Raw genomic sequence first — 17,745 nt, forward strand, 5'->3', positions numbered from 1 at the left:
CTTTCCAACCATTAATGGACTCACTTTGCTGAAGGTATACAGTTGCAAGAAAAAGTATGTGAACCCCTTGGGATTACGTGGAGTTTTGCACGAATTGGGCATAAAATGTGCTCTGAACGTCATCTAAGTCACAACAATAGAAGAACACAGTCTGCTGAACATAATACTACACAAACATTAGATGTTGCCATGGTTTAATTGCACATAACATGTAAACATTCACAGTGCACGGAGGAAAAAGTATGTGAACCTTTGGACTTAATAACTGGTTGACCCTCCTTTGGCAGCAATAACCTCAACCAAACATTTCCTGTAGTTGCAGATCAGACCTGCACAACGATCTGGAGTAATTTTGGACCACTCCTCTTCACAAAATTGTTTCAGTGCATCAATATTCTTGGGATGTCTGGTGTGAATCGCTCTCTTAAGGTCATGCCACAGCATTTCAATCGGGTTGAGGTCAGGACTCTGACTGGGCCACTCCAGAAGGCGTATTCTGTGCTGTTGCAGCCATTTTTTTGTTGAATTACTTGTATGCTTTGGGTCATTGTCCTTTTGCATAACCCATCCTCTGCGGAGCTTCAGTTGGCGGACAGATGGTCATACGTTTTCCTGCAAAATGTCTTGATAAACTCTGGAATTCATTTTCTCATCAATGACAACAATCCGTCCAGGCCTTGAGGCAGCAAAGCAGCCCCAAACCATGATGCTCCCTCTGCCATGTTTTACAGTGTGGATGAGGTTTTGATGTTGGTGTGCTGTGCCTTTTTTTCTCCACACATAGTGTTGTGTGTTCTTCCCAAACAACTCAATCTTGGTTTCATCTCTCCACAGTATATTTTGCCAGTAGTGCTGTGGAACATCCATGTGCTCTTTTGCAAACTTCAAACGTGCTGCAATATTCTTTTTGGACAGCAATGGCTTCCTCCGTGGTGTCCTCCCATGTACTCCATTCTTGTTTAATGTTTTCCTTATTGTAGATGTGTCAACAAAAATGTTAGCATGTGCCAGAGATTTCTGTAGGTCTTAAGCTGACACTCTGGGATTCTTCTTTACCTCATGCAGCATTCTGCGCTGTGCTCTTGCAGTCATTTTTACAGGACGACCACGCCTAGGGAGAGTAGCAACAGTGCTAAACTTTCTCCATTTGTAAACAGTCTGTCTTACCGTGGACACATGAACATCAAGGCTTTTGGAGATACTTTTGTAATCCTTTCCAGCTTCATGCAAGTCAACAATTCTTGATCGTAAGTCTTCTGAGAGCTCTTTTCTGCAAGGCATGGTTCACATCAGACAGTGCTTCTTGAAACCAGTAAACCCATAACAGATGTGTGTTTTGTAAGGGCAGGACAGCTGTCAGCAACACATCCAATATCATCACACTGATTGGAGTCAAGGTTGGCTCACTCCTGGCTCCAATTAGCTCTGGGAGAAGTCAATAAGCTAGGGCTTCACATACTTTTTCCTCCCTGGACTGTGAATGTTTACATGTTATGTGCAATTAAACCATGGCAACATCTAATGTTTGTGTAGTATTATGTTCAGCAGACTGTTCTTCTATTGTTGTGACTTAGATGACGTTCAGAGCACATTTTATGCCCAATTCATGCAAAACTCCACGTAATCCCAAGGGGTTCACATACTTTTTCTTGCAACTGTATACCTTAGGCCCTTAGTAGTTTGGGAATATCAGAATTAGCTTCCTTTGTGACTGTCATCATGTCGTTAATTAAGTTCAGTAAAGACTGTTAAACTTGCCCTAAGCCTGGTCTAAAGTTACTAAAGGGGTGCATAATGTAGATATCGTATACAAATAACCTGGACCTGTTTAAGCATTAGAGGGATATGAAGTACATGGCACTACAGTGTCAACAAGTCACATCCTAATGGAGGACAAGCAGTATTACCTGGCATAAGTGACAGGTCCTCCGGTAGCAAGAGGTTGGTATCCTGGCACCCTCCCTAGCGGCCAGTTCCCTCCAAAAGTAACTTTGACTGAACCCACTATACTGAGACCTCATGTATCTAATGACATGGTACGGGAGAGAGAAAGAGTTGATTATGTGCACACATGAGGTCCATGTTAGTGCATGACGCGACCCCATTTTGTCACTGGGAGTGAGGCATGTTGGACTAGTGGAGAGGGCACAGGCTCAGCGGTGTCCCTACTAAATGCATTATTCATAGAGCATAGGTGTGTAGTGACATGGAACAGAAGATTTTACATAGGGACTCAATAAACAACTACAGCTTTCTTTTAATTTTTCAGGTTTGTCCTGTTATCCCCTTGCAGAGCACTGGTGAAAAATCCCAGGAACTAGAACTTTTGTTTCCTCTCACAAAGCAGTGTTGAAACCTAAGCAGCCAGTTCCCTAGACAGGTCATTGTTATTTGGTGAGGGGGGAGGTATTTTTATAGGATATTCAGTTGTTCTAGTGGTCCCTAGGGGGTTTTCTCTTCGGAAGAGCCCCCTGACCAAGTACTGGGTGTCCTGCTTCGGCTGGACACAAGGAACGGTGGTCCACCAGGCCTTTTGGCCAGGAGGACCAAATGGGAACCTTGTCCCCGTCAGGAGCTTCGTGCCCCGGGGGATCAGGGTAGTGGTCCAACCCCTTCGGGGGTAGGACAAAGCACACCCCTAAGTGCACTTTTTGTGTGGTGTTTTGCACTTGCACTTTTTTGTGAACACTTACGGGTTTTTCGTTGTAGTTTGCACGTTTGCGGACTTAAAAAACGTGTTTTTCAAGCAGACAGACGGTAAGTATATGTTGTTATACAGTATTTGATAGTCCAAGATCATCAGCCAGCTGTATTGATAAAAGCAAATAGTTCTTTTATTTTCAAAGTCAGGCAAACAGAAATCAGCTTTGTCCTCAGCAAGGGAAAACCAAACTAAAATAGCTTCCTTTAGCAAAACAAACAAAAATGGTGCATAATTCTAGTGTAATGAAAATGAACAGCTCACCCCAGTACTCCAATCTCACACTGGGGTTTTAAAATTCCTGCCTGTTTTGGGATGCTGCAGGGCCGCAGAAGCTCAGCAAACACTACCTCAGTACCTACTGGACAGACCACACTTCCCACAGCTGTGATCTGCCTCATACTCTACGTCACCAACAGGTATTGCTTCCTTCCTGCTGCCTTTCAAGCCTCCTTTACAGGTGGGTCCTTCATTACCAAAGTCCCTGTAATCAGGGTTTGGAGGTTCATTCCAGTCCAAAGGTCTCTCCAAACCTTCAAATTCCTGGGTCCCTAATGAGAACTTGCCAGTCCAGAAAGTACTGAAAATCAGTCCTCTCCTCTCCAAGCAGACTACCCCAGAACCTTTCTCCCTGGATGGGTGAGAACCGCTGAGTACTAACAATGTCTTTTGAGCTCTCCCCTAAAGGGAAAACAACCCAAATCATAGGGAAATATATCCCCCATCACTGCAATCCTGTTCAACATATTGTAACTCTTTTATTCCAATCTTCTAAATAAATTAAATGAATAGTGGTGTGTTTTGTGTTATGCAGTTAAGCAGAGTTAACTTTCTAGGCCTAAGGAACTAGTATCAAAACTGAAACATATTTGCATTTCTGCCACAAATAACTATTTGCTCTGACTGCTTATAGGTATGATGCCCCAGCCTATGATGCCTCAAGCAATGATGCCTCAAATGATGGCTCAGCCATTGCCCATGGGACAGCCAATGATGCCTGCTGTGGACCCTGCGCAAGTAGCTGCCCAACAAGCATTTATTCAGCAGCAGGCCTTGCTTTTGGTATGTATCTTGTTTTGCTGGGTCATGTCTTCTTTGCACTTTTTCTGGCCTCAAAAAATGTTTACCATTTTGTTGCCTTTGTTCTAGAATATGCTGTATTTCTTTCAAGTACTGTTTTATCATTTCTCTCTAGGCCCAACAAATGACACTTCAGGCCACAATGTTGTCCCAGCAGCAGCAAGCTCGCCAGGATCCTCCACAAAGAAACAGAGACCGTTCTCCCCCTCCAACTCCAAAACCTCCTCCTAAGATCGTTCCTAAACCATCACCAGTTTCCCCTCAAGGGTCAAAGTCAACACCAATCCCACCTACAGCTCCTAAGTCACCTCCAGCTGCTCCACCTCCTTTGCCTGTTGCTGCACCTCCACCTCCTGCTGCTCCTGCGGCACCTCCACCGCCTGCTACACCTGCTGCACCTCCACCTTCTTCAACACCGTCCACACCCCCTCTGCTCCAAACTTCAAAGGATCATGATCCAGAAAGGCACAGGGAGGTAATTTATGAATAATATAAAATTAACCAGCAGTGTTTAAAGGGAAAATGCTGAATATGATGTGTAAGTTGGAAGATCGGGGCTTAAATCAGACCCATATTTAAAGTGAACAAATCTAGCCTACCAAAGTTTATAAACTAACATTTCAGTAAATGAACAAGCAAGTACCTGTGCTTACTTTATAATCAGTTACCTACTTCCTAGGTTTATGGGACCTTGACTTCTCTGTAATTCAGAAAGCTATGACCTTTCTTGGTGCCAGGTCACACTGCCTGTTATTGAGACAGGGGGCAGTGCATAGTGTAGGAGAGTGAGATTTTGCAGTATTCTAAGTCACTGTGGGAACAACTTAAAGTGTTACTAAACACACAACTGTAAAATCAGTCTGTATATGCACTAAAGCGTGCTTGTTATACTCACTGTGGAACCTAAGTGATTAATCCTGTGCATTGTGTAAAAACGCTGTTTGATCCTGACTTCTCTGATCCTCCCCTTCTTCCAGTGTCCCCCACTTATCTCCTGATAAGACATCTTGTGGAGTCAATATGCACATGCTCAGTTTGTTGTGTATTGCTAGATAGTTTTTTTTTTCTTTGGAGAGTGCATGTGATTAGCACAGGGCCAATCAGCACTGTTCAGACATAGGTCAGGGGTTCTGCATTCACCTAGAGCAAAATGAAAACTCCTCCTACAGGATTTAACCAGTGCTCTGCTGGACACTGATAGAAGTCACAAGACTGCTATAACTGCTAATGTGAAAAGGTACAGTATTTACTAAAATAATTGCACTTCCATGTCCTGTGTACTGTGGGAGACCAGATATACTGAATGCAGGCTCCTGGGTTTAGTAACACTTTAATTATAGGGTAAGTTCTTTCCTCACTTGAACAATTCTGGAAATTCTCCAATCTGGCATACCCTCTCAAGCAGTATCTCTTTAATATTCCATACCGTGACATACAGGACATGGAGCAAAGTCACTACTGCTGAATAAGACAACACCATCAGCCATCAGTGAAGTTCTGGTTCATAATGTCACTCAATAAAAAAGGAACATTCAGAGGACCATTTAGAAAGAGTTTTCTGTGTTTTAAGTGGTTGTAAACCTCAGACATGAAAAATTAACAAATTACATCCTTCTATAGTGTGCACTATTAATAAAATAAAACCATGGGATTTAATCAAAAAGATAAGAAGGGTCCACCCCTCATCAACATGAGCTCAGATTCACCGACTCACCACCAAAATACATGTGGTGCTGCTCTCTGCAACTAAAACAGCCATACAAAAATACAGAGATGAAGAAGCCTCAAAAGGAAGACCAAGTAGTGTGACTAAAGCACAATTTATTTATTTTCTACAAAAATAACAATTAGCTCTAGATATACCAACTCCACCATTCACTAAGTGAAAAACATGAGAACATTGTCCTATAATGTGTACTAGCCTGAATCCAAGCACAGAGTGTGGTTCCTCTTTGATCTCTGATCCACTGTGACCACAAATGGTCACTCTAAGCCAACACAACATCCTGTCGGGAAAAACCTGCCTCTTTCAGCACACAACAGGTGACTCATAGGGGTTGATTTACTAAAGGCAAATAGGCTGTGCACTGCAAGTGCACTATAAGTGCAGTTGCTCTAGATCTGAGAGGAACATGCAAGGAATATTAAAAAAAATGGATTTTTGCTTGCACATAATTGGATGATAGAAATCAACAGAGCTTCACCTCATTTCAGAGCTTCCCCTCAGAACTAGCACAACTGCTGGCTGCACTTGCAGTACACAGTATATTTGCCGTTAGAAAATCATCCTCCCTGCCTCAGCTCTGTAGGTTTTTCTTTGAGCTTATGTACAGGGGTGTGTCTCTTCCCACCACTCAGCTATCCAATTACAAGCAGCTCTGTTCCCTAGCTCTGCAGTGTGTGTGTGTGTGTGTGTGTGTGTGTGTGTGTGTGTGTGTGTGTGTGTGTGTGTGTGTGTGTGTGTGTGTGTGTGTGTGTGTGTGTGTGTGTGTGTGTGTGTGTGTGTGTGTGTGTGTGTGTGTGTGTGTGTGTGTGTGTGTGTGTGTGTGTGTGTGTGTCACATCCCAGTCCCTGCTTTGTGTTGCTGTGAAAAATACTTTGATATGCGTGTTTTAGAAGACTCTACAGGAGAAATTGCTACCGATAGGTACAACGTACGTAGAAGATTTGTTTCACCTCTGTGTATGAACTGGTCATTTCACTGGGTATATGTAAGGTTTTACAACCACTTTTAAATGGTAAAATGTTGATACAATCTATGAAATATAGGCAGTATAGTATAATAATGACATATGTTTCTAAGGTATACTGGGATGAAATGGATGGCTCTGAGTATTTATATCAGAGGAAAACATTCCAGCAGAAGAGAGACTTCTTCCAAAAGATGGGTAAGTAACATAACACATAAAAGTTTAGCAATTCTAAACATTGTTAGGAATTTGCACCTAACTTATTTATGTTACAGAGGCTCAAGGGATTCGAGTGAAATCGCTGAAACCACCTTCTAAAATTCTACTACCAGCTCCTGTAACAAAGCCAGAAAGTGACAATGACAGCGATGAGGAACCTCCAGAGCCACCGGAACCAGAGCCACAGCCAGGTAAGTCACTAATAATTTCATTTCATGTGGAAATATGGACAAAAAAGACATAAATGCTATAGGTTGTCACTAATAACACAGCAGTTTTTGTTTTTCTAAGTCCCCCTAGTAACTCTTTTGCCAGCAGATCTGTTATTTTTCCATTAACAAGGATACAACACTGTTCATCCTGCAGTGAAATCACATGGTAGCTTTTTCACATTGTGGACAGAGTAATCTTAAAGTGGTAGTAAAGTCTCCTTGGTGATTTTTACTTACAGGTAAGCTTATCATTAAGTACACATTTAGGAGATATTTGCTCTTTCGGCAGCTGGTGATATCACTGGAGCATGTGCTTTCAAGGAACAGCATACCCGTGCTGCTCTTTCAGAGCACTGTACCGTGGCCCATGACTCGTGAGCATACACAGGAGTGACGTCTTTGCGGCTTGGCCATTCAAGCTGCTGGAAAAAAGATGGAAGCCCTGTCAGGTGACAGCGTACCACTGGAGGGCTTTGTTCTAAGGTTAGTATTTCATAATGTGCTAATATGCGATGTATTCTAGCACATTATGCCATTGCCTACCAGGGGATTTTTTTTTTCATATTGCAGTTTACAACCACTTTAAGTGGACTTGTAGTTTTAACTGTATTTTAAGCAAGTGACAAAAAAGCTTAAAGTGTATTTCCACTTTCACAGCCAAATTTAAGAAAAACCCACTATATGTTTGTTATGTGTTAATATCTTTTTAGTTGTTTCTTTGGGGCAGGCTTTGGACAGATGGTAAACTATTCTGAACAATTTCAAAGTGAAAGTGGAGGGACAGAGTGGCGACAGAATGTTGAAAGTGCATGAACATACAATACAGAACTGAAGCCTTGTCATCTTTAACTATTAATGAGAACAAAAAAAAAATGCCCTAGGGCATAGCAGCTAGCATGATAGTATAATAAACATCACAAAACAATAGTGCAGCGCTAAGATAAAGTAACATGCTATGGCGCAGAGACGGAACACACACCACTAGGCATATGTGATCCTGCTGCAGCCATCTTGCATTCTGAAATACGAGTTGTTTATATGATATGAAGTGCCTGATTGTCATCTTTTCATTGTAAGTGCATTAAATTGGTGTTTTATTCGGGAATACACTATGGAGAGCGTGCCTTTTTCTTTTTCATGATACTATGTTCAACTGAGTATATATGCACAGTGATCTGATATAAAGCAGCAGTACCATCGTTTGTCATGTGGTTTTGAGGAAAGCTGGATATCTTGGATTGATACATAAGTGCCAGTTGACCACTTTTAATTGGGAGTCATATGATTCTGGTAAGCCTCTCTTTATTGTACACCAAGGTACTGTGTGGTTCATCATTAAGAAGTTTTGGTGGCGTTTAGTATCGGTCATTTCCCTCATAATCGAAGAACCACTGAATTCACAGTGTTTAGCTTCACATTTGGATTCCTTTATTTTTTCAATTTGTGGTGACACATGAGGCTCTGTGCACATGGGGCGTTTTAATAACGCTGGTAACATTAGCTGTGTAAAGTCACGTTAAAAAAGGTGTTTTTCAGCATTTTTTTAGCATTAGCGTTTAGCTGCGTTGTGCCGTGTTTTTTCGCGTTTGCATTTTTTAGCATTTGTTTTGTCGAAAAAGTCCAAAAATGCTGGTTTGCCGTGGTTTACAGTGGTTTCCCACGTTTTATCACGTTTTTCAATGCTAGAGCGTTTTTACAGCTAAAAAAAAACTCCTCTAGAAACCCACTAGTCCTGGGTTTTTTTTCCAGCCAAAAAACACCCCTGCCAAAAAACGTTGATTACAGTCTATGTGTATATGAACACATAGGATAACATGCTGGGGGGTTTACTGGCTGTAGAAAAAAATGTCAAAAGCCAAAAACAGCTGCTGTAAAAGTTTGATATATTTGCATTGCATTATTGCATTGCACATACATTTTAGTTTATCTTAACGCTGCACTATTGTTTTGTGATCTTTAACTATTGTTAAGACAGACAGTGTTCAACTCTAGTTTCCAACTGATAATGAGACTTTCCAGTACAGTACAGAAAGATTTAATTATGGTAAGCAATAACTCACCAGTCCCCTCCTTAACATAGCAGCAGAAAACTTCAGTTTTTGAGTTTTTAGAATAGAACAAGAAAGGGTAAGCAGCAAACTTTTAATATTTTTTTTAAATTATGCTATAGGAATGAAAGTTTTCCAGTGTATTCTAGTGCCTTTAAAGTATTTTATTGGTGCCATTGCCTGATTACAATGAAATGACACTATTAAAAGTTTAATTTATTTTCAGTGCCTCTTTTACTGCCACTGACATACATAGTAAGTCAGAGGGGGTTTCTCCACACACTCCCGGTGGCTGCAGCTTGCCAGCAGTGTGTGTAAATCTGGCAAGCCAACTGTTGGCTGTCAGATGAAAGCAATAAAAATGAAGGTAAGATGGAAGTAAAAAAACAATCTCCCATCTGAGCATCTGCTCTATCAATTAATCAGAGACAGTGCTGATCAATAGCCATAGCAGTAATGAAAACAAAAAATTACAATTAAATGCTGTAGCCGCAAGTGCACACAACCCATGTCTCAGTGGGTCAAATTATACAATCATAATGTGAAGTGAAAAAATGCTGCACTACATGAAACAATGGCACAATCCATTATATAACCAAAAAACAAAGTGTAAAAAAAAAAATATATATATATATATATATATTAGAAGAAAAAAATTATATATATATATATATATATATGTATATATACATATAAACAATATGTATATCAAAAACAAAAAACTCACAAAAAATAAAAAATAAAGAATATTTTTAAGTATGAATCAAACAAAAGTCATTAAAAGAATCAAGTTTATTCAATAAAGTGTTCATTCAGTGAACCCTCCTTTGGATAACAAAAAATATGTGCAGCTGTCATCAATTCCCGTGCAAAGATGCAAAGACATCCTCCACCATTAATCTGCTCAACACCCCCCCCCCCCCCAAATTACATCTTTTTGGAAAGTAGACACCCCATTTTTGTCACAGGGTTTTGAAAAAAAGAAAAGAAGAAATACATTTTCGTTTTCTTTCTTCATTTTCCAAAAACATGTGGCTACAAATGAGATCTTCAAAATACTCACCATGCCTCTCAGCAAATATCTTGGAGTGTCTACTTTCCAAAAAGGCATCATTGTGTGTGTGTGGGGGGGGGGGGGGGCTTCTACTATCCTGGCATTTCAGGACCAACATTAGCAGCTTATGCCAAATATCACCCACTTTTCTAACCACTTGAAGACCAAGCCCCTTCTGACACTTTTTGTTTACTTAAACTGTTTTTTTTTTTGCTAGAACATTACATTAACCCCCCAAACATTATATATTTTTTTTAAAGTAGAGGCCCTAAAAAATAAAATGGTGTGTGCTGCAATTTTTTGTCACACATATTTGTGCAGCGATTTTTCAAAAGCAATTTTTTTGGAAAAAATGCACGTTTTAGAATTGTAATGCACAAAAACACAATATATTGCCCAATTGTTTAATAAAATATAAGAGATGATGTTACACCAAGTAAATGAATACCAAATATGACATGCTTTAAAATTGACCATAGAGATGATTGGAGGCATTCCAGTCTCCGATCAGCTCTATTGTCAGCCAGCGAAACTGATGGCTACATTTTTGGGTTTCCCCGGTGGAACAGGAGAGCCCAAGAAAACCTTGGAAGGAGGCCGGAGGGGTAGGGGAATCCATTCCCGCTGCTTGTAACAAAGATCCAGTGGCTAGGATTGTTTTTACACGAAAGCCGACTGCCAGCTAAAAAAAACGATACCAGGATGATTCCTGTAGCTGCAGGCATCATCCTGGTATAACCACTCAAAGTCCAGCACTGTACCAGTATGTTGCTGGTTCTTGTTGGGCATATATAACAGCAGAGAGCATAGGTATATGATGAACCGGGTCTGTGGACAAATATGACCGCAATTTGTTATTTTTTGTAATGCCCATGTTGAGGGTTTTACATTCAGAAACTGCGATTGTGTGTGTTTGTGTGGTTTCCATGCAAGTTGTCTGGCAAGAGCTGAATTTGGGTGGGCGGCAATGTATTGCATATAAATTGCTTTGGCCCACAATCAATTGATACAAATTTACAGTGAAAAACAGGGGCTAAACTCTAGTGCTGGCAGCGAATAGGGCCGATCCTGCTAACACTGCATTATTTGGGACACTATACAAAGTAGGCACTAGTATAGTTCTGTTCATGATCAATATTTTGATCTGTACAAACACTATACTAGTAATGGCAGTGATCTGCGACCTATAGCATGAGTGCGATAGTGTGCAGGCAATCTAAAGATAGCTGACCCTGGCAGGGAGGGGTGCTAACTGACCCTGACGCTATCTGATGTCACTAGTGGCAGTAATACAGTGATCAGTAAAAAATTCTATACACTAACACTGTACTAATGGCATTGGCTGGGTGACGGGGTGATCAAAGGGTTAATAGGGGCGATCAAAGGGTTAAATGTGCTAATCTAACTTAGGTCTGTGAAATGTAGTGCTTTTACTCAAACCAACGTACAATTAAGTCGCTTTGCCCTTTGCACATTGTTGGCGGGTGGCAAGTAGATAAAAAAAAGTAATATTTTTTTTTCAAAAAAACTTCACAATTATTTTTTTAAATCTTTTTTTTTTAAGTTTTTTTTCACAATATTTTTTCAAATACTTTCATCAGAGTTCTGCAATGTTACCATAGTACATTGTATTATTCTGGGGCGGGGTGATCAGGGATTTTTTTTTTTTTAACACTTTGCATTGCATGAGCAATAGAGGTCAGTCCGCAGTACATTGCAGGTAGGCAGCCCGAAAGTGGTTAAATATTGCATGTGATGCTGAAACTGTCAATCCACTATACCATTATGTGGTGTTTACTGTGAAACTGTTAAAACACTCAGTAAATAGTGCATAAAAAGGGGTTAAAGTCAATTCACAGAAGGAAATAAATAATTAAATGCATGTGGTAATTAAGTGGTGGTCCAGGTATGCTGCAGCTAACAAAAATGTTCTATTTTAACCACTTGCCTACCAGGCACTTATACCCCCTTATTTACCAGGCCAATTTTCAGCTCTCAGCGCTGCCGCACTTTGATTGACAATTGCGCGGTCATGCAACATTGTACCCATATGAAATTTTGATCGTTTTTTTTCTCACAAATAGAGCTTTCTTTTGGTGGTATTTAATTGCCACTGGGAGCTTTACTTTTTGCGCTATAAATAAAAAAAGTGCAAAAAATTTGAAGAAAAAAAAAAAGTTTCTTTGTTTCTATTATAAAATTTTTCAAACAGGTATTTTCTCCTTCACTGATGTGCGTTGATGAGGCGGCACTGATGGGCCCTGATAGGCGGCACTGATGGGCACTGATAGGCAGCACTAAAGGGCACTGATAGGCAGTACTAATGAGGTGGCACGGATAGGTGTCACGGATAGGCGGCACTAATATGCAGCACTGATAGGCGGCACTGATAGGTGACAGTGATGATGGGTACTGATAGACGGCACTGACTGGCATCACTGCTGGGCACTGACTGGCGGCACTGACTGGCACAACCCCTGGGCACTGACTGGTGGCACTGACTGGCAGCACTGCTGGGCTTCACTGGTGGGTGGCACTTGTGGGCAGCACAGGTGGGTGGGCACAGGTGGGTGGCACTGGTGGGCACAGGTGGGTGGGCACAGGTGGGTGGCACTGCTGGGCACAGGTAGGTGGCACTTCTGGGCACAGGTGTGTGACACTGCAGAGTGGCACAGGTGGGTGCACTGCTGGGCACAGGTGGGTGATCTGCTGGGCACAGGTGGGCGGAGCTAGTGGGCGCACTGCTGGGCACAGGTGGGTGGAACTTGCGGGCGGCACTGCTGGGCACCGATCATCAGGGCACTGATCATCAGTGCCCTGATGATCGGTGCCGATCCCCGCTCTGACAACTGCCGGTTCTCGGCAGTACTTTCCTCACGATCTGACAGCGTGAGGAAAGTGCAGCCGAGAACCGGCACTTGCATTTCCCTCTGATCAGCGTGTCATTGGGCACCGCTGATCACGTGGTAAAAGGCCGCTGTGATTGGCCTTTTACCACATCACGTGATCAGCTGTGTCCGTAGGACACAGCAATCACGGAGATCGCCGGGTGCGCGCCCCCTGGGGCGCGCAGGAGAGCGCGTTCTGGGAGGACGTCATATGACGTCCACCCAGAACTGGCCGGCCGCAGTGCAGCCGTCATTCAGCTATCTGCGGTCGGCAACTAGTTAACTAGTTGTTAAGAAGTAGTAACTGTCATAGATGTTAAGGAGCCGGTGGATTTAAAAAAAAAGCGGGGGTCCCCCTCCCAAATCCATACCAAAGCTAAGGGTATTTGAGGGCAACCTTACACCAAATTTTTTTTATTTTTAAATGGTGTGCCCCCCCCCCCCCATATCCATACTAGACCCTTATCCCAGCATGCAGCATGGCAGGCCAGGAAAGGGGAGACGAGCAAGCACCCCCCCCCCAAACCATGCCAGGCTGCATGCCCTCAACATAGGGGGTTCTTTGGGGCTCCCCATAAGCACCTTGTCCCCATGTTGATGAGGACAAGGGCCTTTTCCCCGCAATCCTGGCTAGTGGTTGTGGGAGTCTGCAGGTGTGGGCTTATTGGAATCTGGAAGCCCCCTTCAACAAGGAGGCTCCCAGATTCCACGCCCCCCCCCCCCCAGTTTTTGACAAGTCCTTTTTTCAAAAACAAGAAAATAAATAAAGAGGCCCTCAACTCTCCCACCGAATGACAGCTCCGCTGCCTCCCGCCAGCATGCTTAACAACAGTAATAAATACTACGTTGTTAAATACGCTGCATGTTTTCACTACTAAAATACTATCACTTCATACAATAACTTATGTGGTATTTCAATAGCATTTTTTGTGAATTGAAAAAACTTTTTTATAAAACAGTGTGCAGTATCATACTGCATACCGCTGTGTGAATGGAGCTAAATGTCCTCAATCATTACGACACATGTGAGGTGTTCTTTGAAGAGTGATCCGTGCACGATTGCTTTTCAAAGAGCATTTGACAGGCAGTGAGGATGCCTTGTGTCACCTCCTCACTGCTTGCATTAACCCTCTGGACCCCGTACAAGCTCCCCAACGTGAATAGTTCACAATCGGTGGGCACTATGCCTGCTGAAAATGTCAGGGGGCCTGCCATGTCTGCAAAGCATCACAGTCGCAGCATGTGTTACACCCCTGGCTGCTGCCTCTGCAGCTGAAAGGGTAGTAGTTGGGGTTGGTGACGTATAGCTCACCTGCAAAGTTTTACTGCCCCCCAACCTCACATGTGAATAAGCCCTAATAGTGCAGTCAATCACAGTGTCTCCGGTCACCATCACATCAGTCAATATGTCCAAAAATATGATAGGTAGTCAGGAAATTAGATGCATAATTGTATGCCCCTAGAAAGCCTGAAGATGCTTTTGGGCCTCTCTATGGGGCTAAGCTGTGTATGTTGTATCGCCATACTTGGGAGGTGTGGCAGAATATGTAGTGGGGTGTATTTCTAAGTATGCAAATGCTGTGTGTTGGCATTAATTTATTTTATCTTATTAATTGACCACTTTGTGAAAAGAAATTAATTTTCATATTCATTCCGCAGTCTTTAAAATTTTGTCGCAAAAATATTAAGGCATCATGCACACTGAGGCTCTTCTAAATGGTTTTCTCCTGGCAGAAGAAAAGCAGCTGCAAAAATGAGCCTAGGCTTCTCTCACAAAATGTGATAGGCAGTCAGTATATCAGGACTGGTCAGTTTTCAAATATATACAGTATATCATAGTTTGCAGACTCTTTTACACAGACTAAATAACATCTACTGATTTGTTTTATTTCACCAAAGAAATGTAGCAGAATATATTTTGGCCTATATTTATGAAGAAAGATTATTTATTTGTGACTGCACTGAAAACTGAAAATGGCTTGGACCGGAATGGAGTAAAACAGTCCAGTCTTCAAATGGTTAAGCAAATAAAACTTTTTTTTTCTTTTGGAAAGAAGCTTAAATTGTATGAATAAAATCTGACTGTTGGAAGCACCCCTGTCAATGATATCTTGTTTGTCCCTACACTGTAACTGTCAAATTGGACTGCTTGACTTGCACTTAAAGTAGTTATAAACCTCAACCATGAAATATAAATAAAGCACATCCCTCTATCATGTGTAATTGTCACAATTACAAGCACTAAGTGTCAGTTCTGTCTGCTGCCTTGTTTCTCTGCTATCAGCATCACTCACTTCTGACAAGTATTCCTGACACCAAGAAAAAAATGGTGAAAGGGGAGGGACCTCCAGCAAATTGACAGCCTCAGCTCTGTTCTCGTGAGCTGCGTGGGGGGGGGGGGGTGTCTCTTACTTCCAATCATCTATCAGAGCTCTCCTTACTGAGCTCTGAAGAGTGTAATTTCATCTCTCTGCCCCCTTTTTTCTGAACTCTCAAACAAGCTTTATAAATTCTGCACTTTGAACAGATGTAGAGAAGAGAATATTGCAGATAAACGCGTACAACTTAAGTAGGAGGATGTGTTTCATCCAGGGGTGGACTGACCATTCGAGCACTCGGGCACTGCCCGAGGGCCCGGGGTCAATAGGGGGCCCCATGAAATGCCCCTGGTACCTTTTTTATAGGCTTTTTTGAGTGTGGGCAAGGACACAGGGGCCCCATGGTCCCCTATTACCCGGGGGCCCCATGAGTTGTCAGTCCGCCCCTGGTTTCATCTGTGTATCACTTGAGGCCAGTTACTTCACTAGGTATATGAAAGGGTTTACAACCACTTTAACTGTATACAGTGGGGATCGAAAGTTTGGGCACCCCAGCTAAAAATTTGTATTAATGTGCATTACATTATTACATTACATTGAGTTTATATAGCGCCAAAGGGTTTGCTCAGCGCTGTACAATAGAGGGGGGGACAATACATGAAACATTACAGCAACTACAAACAGCACACGAGGGGTTATAGGGCCCTACTCTTTCGAGCTTACAATCTAGGAGGGAGGGGGTAGTGGTACAGGAGGAAGTGGCTGTGGGGGATGGAGTGGTAGGAGGAATGAAGGAGAGCAGCAGTTAGGTGAGGGTGGGGTAGGCTTCCCTGAAGAGGTGGGTTTTCAGGGAGCGCCTGAAGGTGAGGAGGGAAGGTGACAGTCTGATGGATTGGGGTAGTGAGTTCCAGAGGATGGGGGAGGACCTGGAGAAGTCTTGCAGACGTGCGTGTGAGGAGGAGACCAGGGAGCAAGATAGAAGGAGGTCCTGTGAAGAGCGAAGGGTACGGGTAGGGTGGTACTTGGGAATCAGGTTGGTGAGATAGTTAGGGGCAGTGTTGTGAATGGCTTTGTAGGTCAGAGTGAGTAGTTTGAATTTGATGCGTTGGGCGATAGGGAGCCAGTGGAGGGAGAGGCAGAGGGGGGTGGCAGAGGTGGAGCGGGTGGTGAGGTGGATGAGTCTAGCCGCTGAGTTGAGGATGGTCTGAAGCGGGGGAGAGCCTGCACTGGGGTAGGCCGGTGAGGAGGGAGTTGCAGTAGTCAAGGCGTGAGATAATCAGGGAGTGCACAAGTAGTTTAGTGGTGTCTGGGGTAAGGAAGGAGCGTATTTTGGCGATATTGCGGAGGTGGAGTCTGCATGTGTTTGTAAGTGATTTGACATGAGGTTGGAAGGAGAGGTTAGAGTCCAGAATGACTCCAAGGACTTTGGCTTGCGGGGCGGGATTGATGGTGGTGATGTTAGTAGTGATGGATAGGATGGGGGGGGGCGCGGGCAGGAGGGAAGACGAGAAGCTCGGTTTTGGAGAGGTTGAGTTTGAGGAAATGGAGCGACATCCAGTCAGAGATGTCGTTTAGGAGGTGAGTGATGCGGGCGGAGAAAGTGGAGGTGAGGTGAGGGGTGGAGAGGTAAATTTGAGTGTCATCAGCATAGAGATGGTAGTTGAAGCCGTGGGAGTGTATGAGTTTGCCAAGGGAGGAGGTGTAGATGGAGAAGAGAAGGGGTCCAAGGACAGAGCCCTGGGGGACCCCAACAGAGAGGGGGAGTGAGGGGGAGGTGGCACCATTGTAGGTGACACTGAAGGAGCGTCGGGATAGGTACGAGGAGAACCAGGAGAGAGCGGTGTCTCTGATGCCAAGGGAGAGTAGTTTATTAAGGAGGAGGGGGTGGTCAACTGTGTCGAAGGCCGCGGAGAGGTCCAGGAGGAGGAGGACAGAGTAGTCGCCTTTGGCTTTGGCGGTTAGTAGGTCGTTGGTGATTTTGAGGAGGGCGGTTTCGGTGGAGTGTAGGGGACGGAAGCCGGACTGTAGTGGATCAAGGAGGTTGTTGTCAGTTAGGTGGGCGCTTAGGCGGTTGTAGACTAAGCGCTCCAGGAGTTTGGAAGTGAGTGGCAGCAGGGAGATGGGTCTGAGGTTGTTTGGGTCAGAGGGGTCCAGGGAGGGCTTTTTGAGTATGGGGGTGATGTGCGCATGCTTTAGGGGGGAGGGGAATACGCCTGCATAAAGAAGCCAAGGAAAGATGGAAAAATCTCCAATGTCCGATGGCTTCTTTATGCACATTAATACAAATTTTTAGCTGCGGTGCCCAAACTTTCGATCCCCACTGTATATATATAAATAAAAATAAAAGGTATGTGAAATAAGGAAATGGAATACATATACTGAACCATCATTACAGGTACAGTTAGGTCCATATATATTTGGACACAGGCACAATTTTCATACTTTTGGCTCTGTATGCCACCAGAATAAATTAAAACAAAACAATATAAATTAATTTGAAGTGCAGACTTTCAGCTTTAATTCAAGGGGTTGAAT

The 17,745-nt window shown here is 43.1% G+C and overlaps 1 protein-coding gene across 1 annotated transcript in view; it reads left to right on the top strand.

The window, feature by feature from the left end:
- The window catches only part of MYO15B (myosin XVB), a 205,917-nt gene that overhangs the window by 72,635 nt on the left and 115,537 nt on the right, over window positions 1-17,745 (top strand). The window contains exons 14-17 of the mRNA XM_089654889.1: window positions 3,615-3,763; window positions 3,897-4,256; window positions 6,585-6,669; window positions 6,747-6,881. Coding sequence (XP_089511015.1) covers window positions 3,615-3,763; window positions 3,897-4,256; window positions 6,585-6,669; window positions 6,747-6,881 — 729 coding nt within the window. The remainder of the gene's footprint in view (window positions 1-3,614; window positions 3,764-3,896; window positions 4,257-6,584; window positions 6,670-6,746; window positions 6,882-17,745) is intronic.

Source organism: Staurois parvus, unplaced genomic scaffold (assembly GCF_062004578.1).
Source record: "Staurois parvus isolate SC_StPar_1 unplaced genomic scaffold, SC_StPar_1.0 ptg000813l, whole genome shotgun sequence".
Taxonomy (NCBI): domain Eukaryota; kingdom Metazoa; phylum Chordata; class Amphibia; order Anura; family Ranidae; genus Staurois; species Staurois parvus.